Raw genomic sequence first — 18,292 nt, 5'->3', positions numbered from 1 at the left:
GTTGAGTATGTGAGAAAGGGCTAATCTGTGAAAACATCCCTATAACTGACTTTTCACCTGGCCTACAGTTTAACAACCTCAACCCTATTTAGAGTTTTGAGATGTGAAACATGGCTAAAGTCATAACAATAAGAAGGTCCGCTCAAGCGTAATTTTAATTTTAATCTTCAGTGCTATCATCTTTTTGCCAGACAAACTAAAGAGTAGGCTATACAATTAGAAACGTGCCAATTAGGTCGTATGAACAAAAATGGACTCTTTCATGTTGCCAAGCAATTTTATGTGCATGAAATGGTTGTGTTAATGCGGGTTGAATTTGCGATCTTGAAAATTCTCTGATTAAGATGCGAAGGATTCGATGGCCTGGCCACTTTGCTGTAAAAGTTTGAAGTTTTTATCCAATCAAGTTACGTAGACATTTACACATGCATTCAAACAATGTCAAGTCTTTCACAAATTTTACCATAGGGGATTAAATCATCCCCGCTTTTGTTACTTTTCTTGCTGCAAAATTGGCATTTACAAGCTCTAGTACTGTACACTTCAATTTGTTGCGACTGCATCATCTATCCCATATACATGCATTTCGGCACTCAATTTGACACCCGTGAACACAATCTTTCGGTAAATCTGGCTACTAAACCAGACCCTTAATAAATAGTCACAGTCCAGGAAGTTTCATATTGGGTCCTGAGATGTTCAATGCATCCAGTATGAATGCAACTCTTCATGTCCGTATTAGTTAAGCAGTTAAATATTAAACAGATCTCTGTCGGAGATATACCTTCATCAGTGCCTTGATCTGTGGATTAGTGCCCACCATTAAATGCCTCTGTCTTTAATCTTCATACAACTGTTATGATTTGTCTGACAATTCCAATCTCCTGTCTGATTCAGAGCTCAAAGCAAAACGTAAACCATATGACTGATACATCACTTGCCTATAATCAACCAATCATTTAGAGAACTGGTAAAAGCAATCATTCAAATTCCTAAATCAAATGATGGAGAACTCAGGTAGTTCACGCCAGGATCCTCCTTGATTCCCGCAGGATACTTGGGCATTGATGCTGGTATGCTATTAATTGATAATCCAGACCTGTACCTTAAGAGTTCAGTAGCCTGTGCCTCAACTGCATCAAGATCAAGACTCTGATAGAAATCATCATCACATGAAGGGTCATTATTATTTTCAGTGCTCCCAGGGTGACAACAAGGTAATGCTTTGCCTGAATACTCTAATTGAGTTTCATGGTCCAGTTGGAGCTTTCTAACTGTAATTGAGCCAGTATTTTGAAAGCTCAACTTTCTTTTTCTGCATTCCATTTTACTCGAGAATTCTTTTTGGACGCTGCTTCCTTCACCTTGCAAACTTATTGGCCCAGCCTGCCCCGAGTCTAATTGGCGTGTCACAGAATTCCTAACAATGGAATGATTTGTTGATTGCAGGCCATTTCTAGGAGTATGTAGAGAACTATGTATTTTTTCTGATGAACAGCTTCCACTTTCAGCCATTCTGGAAGAAATAGAATCATGAGGCGTGGCCAAACATCTAGGCGGAATTTCTACAGGTGACTGAGTAAGCAAAGAACGCCTGCATAAAAATTAACATCATCGTAATACAAATAAAAAATACATAGCTGAAAAAAATAAATTAAGTAAAATGTATAAGTGAAGTGATGTGATCCGTGAGTCACCAACTAAAGATAGTTACATAATATAGCAGGGAAACTAAAATATCACAATAAACAAATAATTCCTCCACTACATTTTTTTTCCTTTTTTTTGGTACAAAAAAAGAAAAAGTACCCTCGATGCATCCTCCCTCCCTCTCAAGAGTCTTTGCAAGTTCCCAAACAAGACTGTCCTAAACATCCCAATCGTACTGGATTAGAACTTCAGACTACATTCTATGATGAGGTTGTTGATTTTACCACGACTTGAGACATTTTTAGCTGCACTTCTACAATACAAGCATCACTTAATACCTGAGAAATTTACATGCACATCCATGCACCCCGCATGCCCCCACCCCACCCCAAAACCAAAACACACACACACACACACACACCAAAAAAAAAAAAAGAAAAAGAAAAAGGAAACACTGACATGAAATGATATATAAAATAGAAGTGGATGATGCTTCTTCCTTTTCATTTCTTTCCTTCTTTTTACACAAACATCTCGCAAGGCCTTATTTATGCTAATACAGCAACTTATATGATAGTCGAGCATTAAAAGGTAACCTCAATCTGACTTATCTAGGATGCCTTCTGCATGCTTACAGTTTAAAATTTGAACCTCAAGCTAATGCAATGAGGCTTCCATAAAGTGGCTTTCAAAGTGCATAGCTCCATTTCGATAACATGCAGAAATCTTGTTATCATCTCCAACTTGCTGAAAGAGGACAGATGGGGTTCCTACAGTTTTTCCAAGTGAACTTTTGAAACATGAAAGGGTAACATCTTAACAAGAAAATCTGTGTACTTAAAAACAATCAGTTGTTAGTAATTGCAACAGGCCCTCGGAGCAGCAATGACAGGTCAAACAGGGCATGGTTGGCCTGTGCGATAATATATGAAAGAATGCGGGAAGAAAAACTAGGGATGAACATATTATTGTCCCACGTCAACTATTTTAATACCCATACACATGAAATTTCAGAATATTAGTATGGCCAAACTGTTCAACAAATGTTACCATCATGATCTTTGTTCGGGAGAGGCAACTATCACTACCACGTCAATTAGCTTAAGCTAATACCTTATCCTAAGATGTTCCAAATTGGCCTAAGCTTGAATATTTTAACAACCTGCTCTCATGGATGATCATGGGGATTTTCTCAAAAATCAATCTTTGGAAAACAAAATTACTAGGTGATAGCATTGGGAATTGTTATACGAACAAAAGGCCATTTATCCTTACCTATAAAAGACCATCATGTCACTTCCACTATTTTCTGCTTGAGTCCTTGATTCGGTAGGGTTTGTCCTATCATCTATGAAACTTTCATCATATTCATCCTCATTATCTTCCTCATCCTCTGAAACTTCCGCATCCTCGGATACCCTGAAGAAACATAAATATTAAGACCATCTTTCCTTCTCCCTCCTATCCTTAATGTTGTAATAAGTAAAATGATAAATAGTCTTACTCGGCTTCCTCGTCAATGAAGAAATTGGAGCATCTCTTTGCCTTCTCCTTTTTACCTAAATGAAGAAGATCACAGCGTCATCATATTAAATGAAAAACAATTTATAATACAGCTCTGCTATGTATAAGCTTCATAGTGTATAGACTAGTAGATGCAAACCACAGCTTAAATAGCCACCTTAGGCATTATGGAACCGATAAAATCCTCCTATGAATTAACAAGCAGTATATCGCAAAACCATCGATATTCAAACATAAAACACAAAGCAGTGCTTGATGAATATAAATTTCTATCACCTTTTTTACACTCCATCTGGTCTGGATTGGTCCTGGTACTGGGTCCACAGTTGCATGCCATAGAGCAATTATATTTTTCTTTCAAAGTTGTGCAAGGCAGATCTTTGATTTTGTCCTTGTACTTGCACAACCTTCTATACTTCGGAGCTTGCTCAACTGATTTTGAGGCCCCTCCAGAATCTAACTGCCAATTCTCACTGGTGCTTGCTTGATTTGCTAGAGGAGTCTTTATTTCTTCATTTTTAGGAGAGACTAATAAATTTCCTTTCATTTCAGTTCTGGGCACACTATCCTGCATGTTTCCCAAATTACTTATATCTAAACTTAATTTTTTTGATGACAAGCTGGAGAACTTGATGTCAGGTGAAGTAGGACATGGTGTGTGCAATTCATTCTTTCCTGGAGCATTAAATAGAATTGCTGAGCATGAAACCACATCCCTAAGGTCTTTCTTTTCACATACCTTTGCAGATTCATACTCTGGCATGAACCTACCACCTATAGTCTTCTCTACTTTAGAAGAACAATGGTTGATCTTAACCATTGGAGACTCTGGAACGATGCCTTCCTCAATAAAATGACTTAGTCTGGGACTCAGCTCCATCTCTCTCAAAGTTCCTCTTGAGTCACCCACTAATGAAGCATGAATAACATTTTCAGTATCACCGGGTGTCTCAGCAGCACTGTCTTCTGAATTCACAATATCTCGTTTAGGAACTGGGTTCTGAAGCATATATTTCTCACACTCATGCTGTGTTTGCACATAATATCTGGGTGAATTAGGTGCTGAAGTTCTTCCATTCCCTATGGACCTCAACCCAGTGAAACCTGCTGCTTCTGCAGAATCTTTTAACTCCATATCTAGAATACCTTCGTTTACTGCTGATGGCTTAGTCATAGCTTCGTTCCTCATGCTAATTTGAAGTTCACTATTGTTCTCATTTGTCATAACATTAGAAATTATAGTTCCTTTATGTGTAAGGGCAGGTACAGATGCAATATATACACTGCCTGCAGCATTCACAGTCACAAAATGCCCTCCAAAGAGAAAATGGTGAATAGGGGGCACCTGGGCAGTTACATCAGGAATAAGCTCATCCTTACTCTCTGAAGTCTCTCTAAATGATCCTTCAGCATTGGAAATTTTCTCTTGAAACAATGCTTCTGGAACATTATATATAGCAGCATTGACATTTGTGGAATCTGCAAATGCATAAAGCAATTACATTGGGTCACATCAAACATGTATGCATGTAAAATTTGCTGGTAGTTTTTCAATAAAATCAATGTGTTACAGAAACTACAAGACATTAACCTATCACAGATGTCTGTAGCTTCAATAAGCACATGTTAACACCATTTCTTCTGTTTGTGCATGCAAGTATATATTGGCACCCTTACTATATTCTACCATTAATACTTACATGATCACATTATTACAAGTACTTAAATAGCTGTAGGTTAATGCTTACACAATTACCGCCCAACCTTTGTATTAGCACTAATATTAAATTCAGTACCAAGAATATTATTAGCATTAACATTATTATAATAATATCCCTGTAAATATGGGCCTAAGAAAGGGTTCAAACTAGGCATAAAAAGATTGGGGGAGCTTGGTAGGCATTTCAACCCTGAAACCTTTAGTGCATACCAAAAATACAGGGCTGGACATATGGGCACCTAAAGGCCTTAGTGCCCATCCTCATAAAGGACAACGAAGCCATTAAAAAACAGTAATGTTGATACAGAAAGACTTAGCTTTAAAATTAAGGATAAGGGGAGAAGAGATTTAAAATCTGCAATATGAATAATACTAATATACTAAGACATAATTTTATATTCCAAGCATTGATGGACCTTCACTTTCCATAGAATAGTCTAACATGTAAACGAATTAATTATTTGTCAAGAAGCAGTCATGACAATTCCATGATAAAGATGAATACCTTGCTCAATATTATCCTGTGCAGTGGTGACACCAGCAAGTGACTGGCTTGAGGTCTCAACCTAGATGTGAATTCAAAGATCATGTCATTTTCACTACTTAACCAATAAGCTATATTATGAGCATAACAGAATAAGGTCATACCTCCACCAAGCAAGCCTTCTTAGCTTTGGAAAATGATATTCCTTGAAGATGCTGCATAATATCAATTAACATCTCTGTTGTTCTGAATGAATGTCTTACTTTATGTACTCTGGAAGGGAAAGCCTGGAAGTTGGGAAAGGCAATAAGGGATGGTCTCCATGTATCCTCCTTAGATGGGAGAAAGTACCTAGCAAGTAAATCATTCTCTCCATTGGATACTCGTCTCAAATATGGTGATTGATGTGTTGCATCACCTTTCACTTTTCTCCCTCGAGGAATAAACTGCTTTATTGACAATTCAACAAACTGAACTTCTGGTTTACAACTATGTGGAACCTATATAACATGCATTAATATCAGTGATTCAAAGATAAGAAATAGACCACTGAAAGGAACTTTAAAAGCATGCTTAGTGCAATTGCCTCACCATCCTAGGACTAGGATGGAAATCAAAACTCCTGATTCCACCATTATGCATGTGCTTCCTTATGGCTTTGCTGCTTGCTTGTTTTTTCAAATATCCCTTCAGCTCAGATCCTTCACAAGCTAGAACTAGTACTGCCAGTCAAGGAAACTGCTAGAACTAGTATGCAAGTATTGATGCCAAACAAATCTTTTACGAGATACTATCCTGATAGATTTCAACTGTGCAAACAAAAAGGATATCAACTTGCCCTTCATGCTTCCTTCCAGTCCTTCCCATGCGCTGGATCATTCTCAAAGGTGAGACATTGGCATCAAAGCAAATCACAAGATCGACTTCCATGATATCCAGACCTTCTTCTCCAATTGATGTTGCAACAATAACATTGTATCCTCCAGTTCGAAACTTCTGTTGAAAAATGGAAAAAAAAATCAAAATTAATGCAGATACTCAAAATTTCCATGTGGGGACTTGTCAAATACCTGTAAGACAGCTTGTTGCACTTTCTGGGACTGTCCTTTCAAAACTTTTCCTGTAAAAGGTTGAGCAATTTGAAGAAAGACATTAAGGAAAAAAATGACCATATTCTGAAGCAAACTGGTCATGAAACAAGCTATTATACCAAGTGGCAGGGCAGAAATTTCAGAGAGAATTTAAAGTAGAGAAAACAAACAGTAAAAAAAGAACAAACCTGAGCTTTGACCAATAAATTCAGTAGCTCTAACTAAGTCTCCAATGTTGGATAATGAATCCATTATATCTCTGAGATAATTCACAAGCATCAGTTTTGATCCATCCCACTCTACTAACATAATGGAAATAGACATACAAACAGGGCAACAATTCAAGCAAACAATTACATAGTAAACAAATGATCACGAATTTACTATGAAGAGATTTCTTTATGGTCATCCACAGACAATTAAGATAAAGTCCAATTAGGCAATGTTGAGTTTGGCTAGAGCATTTGACACAAGCATGTTGTAAAATGTTACTACATCGTGAACCTTGAGAGCTTTAACAACAATAATGACAAAGATCAGACCTTATAATGAGGCACAACCAAAGGCTAGCATCCACATCAGTTTTATATGCACACATTAAAAACAATTATGACCATTGGCTAGTGAGTAAAGTGTCAGAAACAATGTTCAGAACCTGATGACCCAACCGAACTACTGCAGTGGTGAGGGCACAAGTTCCCAGTTCGTCTAAGGTCAACTACAAGCCAACTAGTCCTATGCTTGGTTCCCTTTTTCTCCCCTCTATAGGATGAGCTATCCCATCTTTCTCTTGGTCTGGCTCTTAGCCCTCCCCCTCCAAACAGAAAGCCACCTAGTAGAAGAGGAAGAAGATTGTATCTGGATATGGTTCGCATGTTCTCATGGGATTTAGCACCGGCATCTCTGCTCACCCATAAGATCCAGCATACTTAGCTCCCTCACCACGCGATCTGATGGCCCCAAATATCTCGCCGTCAAAAGAGATATGCCAGCCTAGTTCCCTCCCTGTGAGATCTGGCACGCCCAACTTCACTCATGTGAGATCTGGCCGCCCCTACCTCCATCCTACAAGATACGATTGCCCATGCCTCCATCCCCATGGGATCTGGTGGTTCTGCCTCCATTCCATCAGATCTAGCCTACCACAAATGGTTGCCACCAGCCCTGAATCTATAATCTGCTACCTTCATCTTTCCAAGTGATAGTCGAACAAAGATAGAGAAGAAAGGGGGAGGTGGAGGTGGTGATTGAAGGGTTCCTTCTGTTTCTTTTTGAAGTCTTTAATAATCTAGCGGGATAGAACATATAAACTGCCTGGTCAGGGTGGTTCAACCATCACACAGCTCGGCTCAGTGATTTAAAGTGTGATAGTATTTTAAGCAGATTTGGAGGTGCAAGTTTTGGTATCACCTGACCCGCCAAACCTTGTGGGTGATCAACCGACCTCATCAGCCTATTATGGACTCTAAATATTTTGGTTACAACACAGAAGATTTTACTTTAACTGATTTATGTACCTGTTTTGTCAAGGTGTGCACTGCAGGTGCCAATAAGCTAGTAGTGCTTCAATATAATGTCAAAATTAGAATTTAGAGTCAATGAATTTCTCATGTAAAAGGTGACATTTGCAAATATATCACATAGATCTCACATTACTGTTCTACTCCTGGTGAAAAAAGTGCGAGAGGCCACATATCAGCTACTAAGTCAATTTCTTCTGGTTAGAACTAAGCAAGAGGCTAATTTCCAGTCCAGGACACCTCAAATTATCTCCAAGAAATCATTTTTTTGATTTTTCTTTCAATTTCCTCAGCATAAAACTGAAACCGGTCATGATTATTTGAGGCATTCTGATATCAAAATGTGGTCAGCTATGAAGCACTAGGCTAAGTTAAAATGTCTCCAAGGGACAAGTAAATAGATTTTTACGACTAGCACATCAACCATGCAACATTAAGGTTTCTCCATGTGATTTGTGTGTCATAGGTTTGAAACACAAAACAACCTCTTTACACGCAAGGGTAAGGCAGCATACTTCTGACCCTAAACCTGGTAGTGGTGAGAGCATCATGCACTAGGATGCCCCTTTTAGCTGTGGAACTGACATCAATCCTAGATAGCTGTTGAATTCATGACAAATGCAAATTTAGACATGAGAAGGACCTACCATAAAATGTAAAATGCAAATAGGTGGATGGCAAACCTATCTTCTCTGTTGCAATTTAAGCTCATGAAAAAAGCAACCCTCCAAATTCCACATGACTTGGAAAGAACATAGGGGCATGTTTGGTTGGGGTAATTAAGATATGGAATAGGAATCGCAATGGATGACTCCTATTCCAACTATTTGATTGGAGGGAGTCCCATTCCGATTTTCATTCCAGAGAAGAATGGGAATGATCCATTCCTTCCGTAACCGAATCTGGACTCATCCCAATGGAGTCAAATCTCATTCCACTGGAATGAGATAATAAAAAAAAAGAGTCAACTGCAACGACGAACTCGATGATCTCCTCAGGAGGCGCCTCCCAGAGGAGGGAGTCGCAAGAGGTGTCCCAGCCAAGGAGCATCTCAGCGGCATTGAGGCGGGGGGGAAGGCCATCGTTCATGATGGAGGTGGCCGCCGCAATCGGAGAAGCTCCCGCCCTTCCTCCTTCCACTGGGGTTTTGCAGCTTTCCATGACCAGATCGAACAAGAGAGTAGGAAGGAGAAGAAAAATGAATTCTTGCCACCAGAATGAGGGATTTTCCTTCTTGCTTTGGGGAGAAGGGGGTTCAGGTCGTCGATTCCTCATCGTCGTCGTCGAGCGCCAGCAAGACGGCACAGAATCTAGTGACCTGCGTCTACCAAACGCAACTCGATGGCCGGGCTTGCTTGATCACGGTGACATGGAGCAAGAACCTGATGGGCCGGGGGCTTAGCATTTGGATAGATGATTCTGCCAACCAGAGTCTCTGCAAGGTGGATATAAAGCCGTGGCTGTTCTCAAAGAGGAAAGGCTTGAAGAGCTTGGAGGTGGAGAATAGCAAGGTGGACATCTTCTGGGACCTCTCTGCTACCAAATTTGGATCCATGCCCGAGCCATTGGAAGGTTTATATGTTGTAGTAGTCTTTGATCTTATTTTAATTTTTTTTAAAAAATCAAAGATATTATTATTATGTTTAATTTTTATTTAATATCAATTTTTAAAATAATTAATTTTTAAAAATTTTAATTAAGAATAAAAATAAAAATTTAGGTTGACTCCAATTCCTATCTTTGTATGAACCAAACAACAACAATGGGAATCATCCATTCCGATTCTGATTCCGATCGCAAACTAAACACTTCGGATGATTTGGCTATTCCTATTCCAATTCCAATCCATTCCGATTCTGATTCCAATTGCGAACCAAACACCCCCTAGATGAAAAGAGATGGCAAGGCTTAATACATGGAGCTAGATTTATCTCTAATACAAAAATTATAAGTCAAAAGGTCAAGTAGAGAAATAGTGACATCATGAGCTAGCATTCAATTTAGTAAAAAAAATTACTCAGAACATCAAAGATGCTATTCCCAAACATTTAGAAACCTTTGTGCTATAGAGTAACAAATGAACTGGTAAGTATGAATCCACAATGGAATAGTTGAATCTGAATAAATGCAGTTAAAACTCATTGAATCAAATTCTATGTTTTAATTGGAAAAGCTTTAGGGCATCCGATATTGTATAACCTCTTTTTGACTGGGGATCAAGTTCCAGAATGTCCTTTATAATCATAGCTATGATTACAATATGCACATACTTCCTGCACATTTGATTTAACAGCAAGGAAAGCAAGCATCTACTTTAGCTCTACACATTTGTTCAGAATTGGATAATATATGGTTTGTTGGTTATAGCAAGGAAATTAGAAAACAACTCTCACAGCAATTTTTTTTTTCCAATTGTTATGAGAATTCATACCCTGTATCACAAAGAATAACTAGCATCAAATTCTTCAAATGTTCTTGGGTTGGAACTTTAAAGGATAGCGGGTATACAATCCCCTCACCCTCAATACAACTATATAACTTAACAACCAAGAATAGCAAATTGTTCTGAAATAGGGTGAGGGAGATGAGCTGGTCTGAACTAGGCTAAACCGTGATGAACTGATTGGTTCCACTCAGTTTCGGGCCATACTGCCTGGTTCACATGGGCCAAAAGTCGCATCTCTATAAATCTCCCAACTCATTCTTTTTCTCTCTAGATCATGATCTGACCCCCTTGCCTCTCTCTTTCTCTCTTGCCTCTACCGATCCAAATCCCCTCATATGGTCGATCATCCTCAATCACGTCGGACCTAGTGTTGACCTTGTCAAGCTCGTCCCCACTATGGCTCTTGACTGCCACAACCTTAGCACCAACAATGCAAGCTCACCGCACCCAACATTGCCCTCGACTGCCTCCACTTCCATAGCTCCAACTATCCACCACCACCATCTTCTTAGCACCAGCATATGTAACATGCGCGGATATGGCACAGTATCGCATCACACCAACCAGGTACCTAGTGGTGCAGGTCAGCATACCAATTCCACCAACATTAATAATAACATGCATTCTGTTCTATCAACCTTGAGAATCTGAATTGTATGCATTTCAGTTAAATAACATGCATATTGTTTGCAACACTAGGAAGTTCATTAAGATTTGCAACTATTATTTAAACTTGTCTAAACAAGCTTTGTCCATGAAAGCCCTTGATATCCTTCTATGCAATATCTATACACAACACCCCAGCCCCGGTACTCCCCTAACTAATCACCATATTATCATACACCACTTGTCTGTTGACATAACATGCAACAAGCATAATAAAATAATAATGTCATATTGGTTTATTTGTAATTGATATATATATATATATATATATATATTTGATGTAATGACTAAGTAGAAACTACAAAATTTGGAAAAACAAGTAAAAGAAAAGAAAAGGATAATCTTACTTCACACTCCCTCTAAAGTTAGAGAAGATGATAACCCTTGAGTCCATTGGATCTTTTGTTTCTGCATTAGAAAAGGACAATAAGCAAATAAGTAGTACAAAATGCTCTCCAAGTGGCACATTACAACTGAGAAGAGATAATAATAACACTACAGTTCGGACCATGATAGTATTGTAAAGTAGATGCTCATCGTTCAAAAATTAAGAGGGAAGTGAGCAACTTCGACCTTAATCACCTTCCCCTTTCTCATTCAGGTCACCTTATAGATCGATAGATCACCCACAAGGGAGTACACTTGTGAAAATATGCATGCAAATAGACAAAGTTCTGATATAGGAACAAGCAATTTTCCTAACATAGTGCTTTTGTTACCTCAATTTTATTCCCAACAAGAACTAAGATATAGATGGTAATATCTGACATAGGACTAAGTGGGTAAGTATGTGAGCTATACTTATAGAAATATTGCATAATCATCAAAAACAAATGCATTATAGGGAAAATTATATAAAACCATACAACCAAACTATTATACAAATCAGAATATTGAGTAGTGAAGAATGCAAATAGGCAAAGGCTGCACCATAGAGATGAAATAATGAGAGGACGTAAACATTCGGAAAAAAAGAGATAATTGGTTTATATTTTGTGAAGAAAGTTTTGAAAGTTACATTGATTATAAAGCAACAAGTAGCCATTAAAGATGTTTTATACTAACTTAGCCACATCAAGTCAAAGGGTCAGAGAAGAGAAAACTAAGATAAGCATGGGAAAAGAAAAGGGAAAGTTCTTAATGTTTGTAACGTTCAACACATTGATTATGGATAGGAACCCATGAGTTACAATTAAATAAGCCAATTTATAGACGGGCCATCTTCTGGAGCTCACGTTTCAAGAATATGAACAAAAAGCATAGTTGCAAAAACCAGATCAAACTGGCTAGTCTGACAAGAAAACGAGCAAACCAGACACTAGACTAGTCTGATTTTGATACAAGACAGGAAATGGGGTTGAACTGGATGAGAACCAGAGACTTGCCAATTTTCTATAAAAACCAGTTATCCAGGCGACAATAGGTGAATAGATCAGCCAAATTTTGAGACAAGAAACATATAAGTCACAATTTGAGCACATAATCTCATGTTTATTCATCAGATCCTCGACCACCATGACAAAATTTGACTCTTGATAAATTATCGATGGATGTGAACTATAACCATGAACGTGTCATTATCCCCTATTTTAATAATGAATTTTTTCAATAAAATAGAAAATTAACAATTCTTTTTCTCTTGGACACAAAATTAAAGAAAAAATATATTTCATTTTATACATGTGGATATTATTAAAGTAAATTTAAAAACAAAAATATCAATAATTTTTTATATTTTCTTACATTATGTACAACCTTAACTCTTTTTAAAAACTAGATGAATTGTATAAAAGAGTAGTTTGGAACGTAAATCAATGTATTCTAAAGGGTAATATTCAATTCAGAAACTTCTAAATAGTTTTCACTAAAAAAAGAAAAAATTATAAATATTTATGCATATTTTACAATATTCAATTATATTTAGTATTTTTATTTTTTTATTTTTTTTAATTATAACCCTATTCAACTGATTGACCTAGTGGTTGGACCAATGACCTAGTGAACCAGACCTTGGCCAAGTCATCACCAATCTGGTTTTCATCACTATGGTGAAGAGTGTACTATATTATCCAAATAAAGCTAGGGATCAAACAATTGCCAAAAAGAAGAACAGAGGTTATATACTGATACTTCAAAAGGATATCAAATTATAGAACCTTATGAGAAGGGGTATCTCAACAGGCAATATTAGATGGACTAGAAACTAGAACTGAGAGGAGTACTGAATTTCATGCCAAAGTTACAGATATGAAGGGAGTTATTTCAGGAAGAGATCCTAGATTCCATTGGCATCTATCCAATGAAATGCACACACTGCTGATCTGAACAATGCTAAATTACAGGTCCATACCAGTACCTACTGTAAAATCAAGGAGACCTTGCCAAGGCCACTGAATATCTCAGTGCCAATTAGCAAGGAAGCAATCAAAGATGGCTGAAACAATTCAACCACATCATTTCTATGGCTAAAATTGGCTGCATGAGTATCTATATGTATATAGATCTAAGATATAAATATGGCTATAACTTATATGGATAATGAATGTTTTTTACAATTTTTTTCTGGACGTACAGATATTACATGAATAATATTATCTGCATATGGATACTGGGGGAACAAACAGATACCAAAATTAAATATGGAAATGGATATCAACATATCATGAAAGATGGTTCCTTCCTATTCTGGATATATACAGGCTTCAGTTCTGATTATATGAGTAGTCTCACATGGCTAGTATTTAAGATTTATTTTCTATGACACATCATCTTAATTTATCACACCATATTTATTATATATATGGCTCACTTACATTTGAAACAAATATAGATCTTGCAAATATATGAGTTACATCCATGCTGCTCTAAAGAAAGCTTGGAGATCACCAATGTACAATGCATTTTTTGACAAAAGATGCAGGTAGAAAGGCATGCTCAACAAGAACAAGAAATGACATAGAAGTACCAAAGAAAGTGAAGACTGTCAGATCACATACTAAAATGATCAATCAGAATCTCTATCATTTTCATTAATTTTGGATTTGGAGCACCAAGTGACAAGCTCTGCTGCATCAAGAGTTTTGCTTTCATTACAGTTTCATTCCTAGACATAAGCCGTGCAAATGACCTGCAAGGGAAAAGAATGTTCCCATTAACATCTGACATTTCTGTAATCCTACAAGAAAATCTAAGGCAACCTATGAGCTCAACATACAATATTTCTTTAAGTTGTTAGTCGAACTTTTAGTTGATTATTTACCATAGAATGGTACAGTGTATTCTATGAGGACAAGAAGATCACTCTCACTGTTTCAAATAATCAGATATGTCATCCATCTCAATTCAACAAACCAAGTGGACTGCAGCTATACTTTAGTTATACAGCAAAGTGCATCAAACTTCAAACTAGTCAAGAAGAAGATTTCCATTCCAAAAGAAGGTAAAATTAGTCACAAGTTCAAATTTTTTGATAAGGAAATGCCAAATACCTAGAAAAATACTATCATACTAGTAAGTTGTTCAAAAGTAGGTGATGTACAAATGTATAGCAACTACCGCGAAGTTATACTTGAGACAAACTGAAAGAATGGGAGAGCATGATGGAACCAAAAATCAAATGAGAAGAAACTTGGCTCCATGCAATGAAGGTTAACTGGTACTCCGTGTCTAGGCATATGGTACAAAAAGACTACCATAAAGAGAAAGACTACACCTTTTTTTAATATCGAGCAGCAGAAGACAGGCTTTGAAATATAATGTGCAAAAACAAAAATATAATAAATATTTATAGCAAAATTTCTATTTCCTAGTATTAGCAATGAAGCATCTCCATAAAAGCAGATTATTAACATCATGTGTTTCCTTTTAGATAGATAAGCTTTACCATTTAATTTCTGATATGTTAGTTAAAGCTTAGATTTACTTGCACAAGGTTTGCATGAACATTTACATGTTAGTATACATCTTTGTTGCCAGAATTGGGAGTGGGCATAAGGAAGGAAACATTTAAAAACAATTTAAGGAAGCTCTTAGGAAGTGGAAGTGGGTTCAAGATTCAAGGGAGATTTCAAAGATGGTAAGTCATCCTAGGTAGAAGATTCCAGGTACTAAAATATGCATTTAATACAATTATGACTAAACTATTTCTAATCCTATTAATGTTTTTTATTTCACTTAAAAATAAACATAATACACAATCTTTAGAAAAGGTTCTATAAAGCCTCGACAACATACCCCCCTACCTGAATATAATTTTATGGGTTTGGCACATATTTTCAGAAAAGAAACTAATTGTGGGGCAATACTTTTATTATACATCCTGCCATGTTGGCCTCATTCCACCACAAGTGTACTGTCCACAAATATGTCAAAAGAATCCTAAAATTTGGTAATTGTCTGACTTTTGCCTAGTTTGAAATTTAAAATGGTAGATCAAACAAGTTATTCAAGAAAATCATAAGATAAACGAATGTGCCACTTCAAATAAGCATTTGATCCCTTTAACTCAGAATCCTCAGGTTCAAATCGAACCATTTAACCAGACATATGGATACAATAAATTAGTGTAAAATCAATTGAGTTTGGGCAGGTCCAGTGCATGAGAATCAACACCATTACTATGATCGAGTACTATAATGACAAAGGTGCATGTAAAACAATAGCATAAACATGAGACCCTGCACCAGAAATGCTACAACATGGTAAATATTATCTAGCACAGTACCTATGAGAACTTTGAACCTTGATACGGTCATCCATTATCTCTCACATTATTGTTAGTGCATAATGAAGAGAAAACTAGAGTAAAAGAAAAAAAAAAAAAAAAAAAAAGGACTATGCACTAATCATTTGGAAAGCTAAACACAGAACAATGATCATATAGGCTAAAAAAGAACAGCCCAGTGCATGAGGCTCCCACCATTATGGGTTCTGTCGGATGTTTGCAGCCTTACCCCGACATGCGGAGAGGCAATATCTGTGTTTCAAAATCATGACCTTCAGGTCAAAATGGAGCAACCTTATTGTTGCACCAAGGCTCATCCTCAACCTCAACTATCATCTAGGTTCAGCATAAAAAATTTAAAATTATGAACTGTAACAAACAGCAAAAGCACGACAGTGGAATCAAGGCAAAATACTGCTAGAAAAGCACATGCACATACCCTTGACACAACTTTTCCTCCAGCATCTCATATGCCGGTCTGATACCATGGCTTGATAGTAACTTCCTTATGTGATAAAGGGTAATCAGGACTCCAAAAAATGCTTCTACTTCTCCATATTTTGCTTGAGGAAGACTTGATGGAGGTGCTTGCCGAAACTTATCCCTTATATTTAGTAATTCACATGGGCTCAACTGGCAATAATCAACAATAATGTAAACAAAAGCAAAAAGACAAGCTCATGTTATGCATACAGCAGCTAAGATATATAAAGTGATATAAACAAATAAATGCGTATGTTTGGCTCATCTTGCAGTAATGAGAATTGATATTAGATGAAAATTATGTAGATCCTTCTCATCTCAATAACTCTAATTCAAGTATATATTCCCAAAAGATATGCTCAACTCAACTAAGCCAAATGTATAGAGTATATATACTGCCCGATGTAACAGTGATAATGCAGAAGGTAAAGAAAGCCAAAAGGCACTATTGCTTCATTTAAATATCCTTTTGAGGATATGAAACAAACAAGAGAAGGAAAACTACAACAATATGCATACAGAACACTTTTCTATGATGGATAGGATGAAGAAAAAAGAATGTGGTGGTTGTAAGAAGTATGCTGTATTACTAAGCAATCACAAGCGGCAACATGATGGGTATGCATGCATTAGCAAAGGAAGCACATGTAACCTAATTTCACAAGGCTGCAATGAGAAGGCCTCATTAAGAATACAGATAGACAGGTCCCCATGCACAGATCCACAAGCATATTGCAGAACAAAGTTGAGAAGTCCATTAGTTCATGGAAATCAAGACCATCACATGTGATATTCAATTGAGGATTATAAAATCAACTATGATAAATTCCAACTTATTCCAATTTCCAAAGCTCAATTCCTAGTTACTCAATATTTCCACATTTCCTTTTTTATATGTCCGGAACTTGAGATATGATCTGCTCAAAACATTAAGGCAAGAAGAGCAAGTTTAGGTCTGCACAGCTGCTTAACTATTAATTTTGGAAGTGTTTTCAGAACTATACATTCATTGGTGAATGTTATTTGACATGTACAGACTAACATCTGCCCCAAAGTTAGGCATTTCCAAAATCCATCTTTAAGATTTGTGCTCGCCAATATAATTTCCACATCAAAAGCATGGTAATTTACTATGCGGTAGAGACTACTGAATTCTGCTTCTGATTTGCACTTGCATGGTTATGCTTACTCTAATTGTTCCATGCTGGCCTGCATGACAATGATATATTTTCTAAATTTCAGTGCAGTTCCTGATTTGCAAACATCCAAGAGTCAAACCTGTAACAAATGTGTGACATCATGTGAAGTTCTAACATCAGGAATTTCAATTTGACAAACAAAATGCATCTCATTCCACTGAAGTGACTCTAAGCTGCATGGCCAGCCACTCCCGTAGTTTGAGTTGATTATTTATCATGTTCAAAGTCAAAAGGATAGCTGTAGTTTGGGTGGGGGGCTGGTGATGCCGGTCAGCAGTCATGGGCTCCTCTCAAATTCCAATAAATTCAGCTCCTGCATCTGAAAGAGTGCCAGTTCTTTTGAATACCCAATAAATTCTAGTTCCTCCTTGATAATTTAGAGATTAATTTTGATTAAACAAATAAAAAAAGGTCGCATTATCTCCTTTTTAGTTCAAGTTTATCCAATTCCCTGCTCCAATCATGGTCCAACTATCTCCTAGAATTTCTCCAAGTTCCAGCACCTCTCTATCTCAAACAAGGATACTATGACTTGGCCTTGCTCTCTTTGACTTTTAGGTCTCTGATTCTTGTTCTATTGCAAGGATTTAAAGGCAACTCTTGTTTTCAGTCCCTTTTCCTTTTCTATTATTAACACAACAATATTACATACTGATTATTTTTATTTTATAATATCAAAGGCGAGGCAAATTTTATGTTCTGAGTTGTGAAGTTCTTGCTCTTTCAAAATTACTTTCTCATTACAAGGAATCAAGGAGAACTTTTATTCATGTCTTATTCCCCTTC

General features: G+C 36.9%; 1 protein-coding gene across 3 annotated transcripts in view; it reads right to left on the bottom strand.

The window, feature by feature from the left end:
• Nucleotides 1-457: 457 nt before the first annotated feature.
• Nucleotides 458-18,292, bottom strand: part of LOC105051846 (DEAD-box ATP-dependent RNA helicase FANCM) — a 32,103-nt gene continuing 14,268 nt past the window's right edge. For all 3 annotated transcript variants that reach the window (XM_073243435.1, XM_010932479.4, XM_019852630.3), the window contains 13 exons: nucleotides 16,264-16,457; nucleotides 14,098-14,228; nucleotides 11,449-11,509; nucleotides 6,658-6,728; nucleotides 6,449-6,498; nucleotides 6,209-6,374; nucleotides 5,970-6,097; nucleotides 5,543-5,878; nucleotides 5,400-5,460; nucleotides 3,451-4,653; nucleotides 3,155-3,209; nucleotides 2,926-3,069; nucleotides 458-1,594 (listed from right to left, as the gene is read on the bottom strand). In XM_073243435.1, coding sequence (XP_073099536.1) covers nucleotides 985-1,594; nucleotides 2,926-3,069; nucleotides 3,155-3,209; nucleotides 3,451-4,653; nucleotides 5,400-5,460; nucleotides 5,543-5,878; nucleotides 5,970-6,097; nucleotides 6,209-6,374; nucleotides 6,449-6,498; nucleotides 6,658-6,728; nucleotides 11,449-11,509; nucleotides 14,098-14,228; nucleotides 16,264-16,457 — 3,210 coding nt within the window. In that variant the 3' untranslated portion in view covers nucleotides 458-984. The remainder of the gene's footprint in view (nucleotides 1,595-2,925; nucleotides 3,070-3,154; nucleotides 3,210-3,450; nucleotides 4,654-5,399; nucleotides 5,461-5,542; nucleotides 5,879-5,969; nucleotides 6,098-6,208; nucleotides 6,375-6,448; nucleotides 6,499-6,657; nucleotides 6,729-11,448; nucleotides 11,510-14,097; nucleotides 14,229-16,263; nucleotides 16,458-18,292) is intronic.

This window comes from Elaeis guineensis, chromosome 9, assembly GCF_000442705.2.
Source record: "Elaeis guineensis isolate ETL-2024a chromosome 9, EG11, whole genome shotgun sequence".
NCBI lineage: Eukaryota > Viridiplantae > Streptophyta > Magnoliopsida > Arecales > Arecaceae > Elaeis > Elaeis guineensis.
The sequence above is the reverse complement of the archived record's forward strand: the minus strand, read 5'-3'. Positions and strand labels throughout refer to the sequence as shown.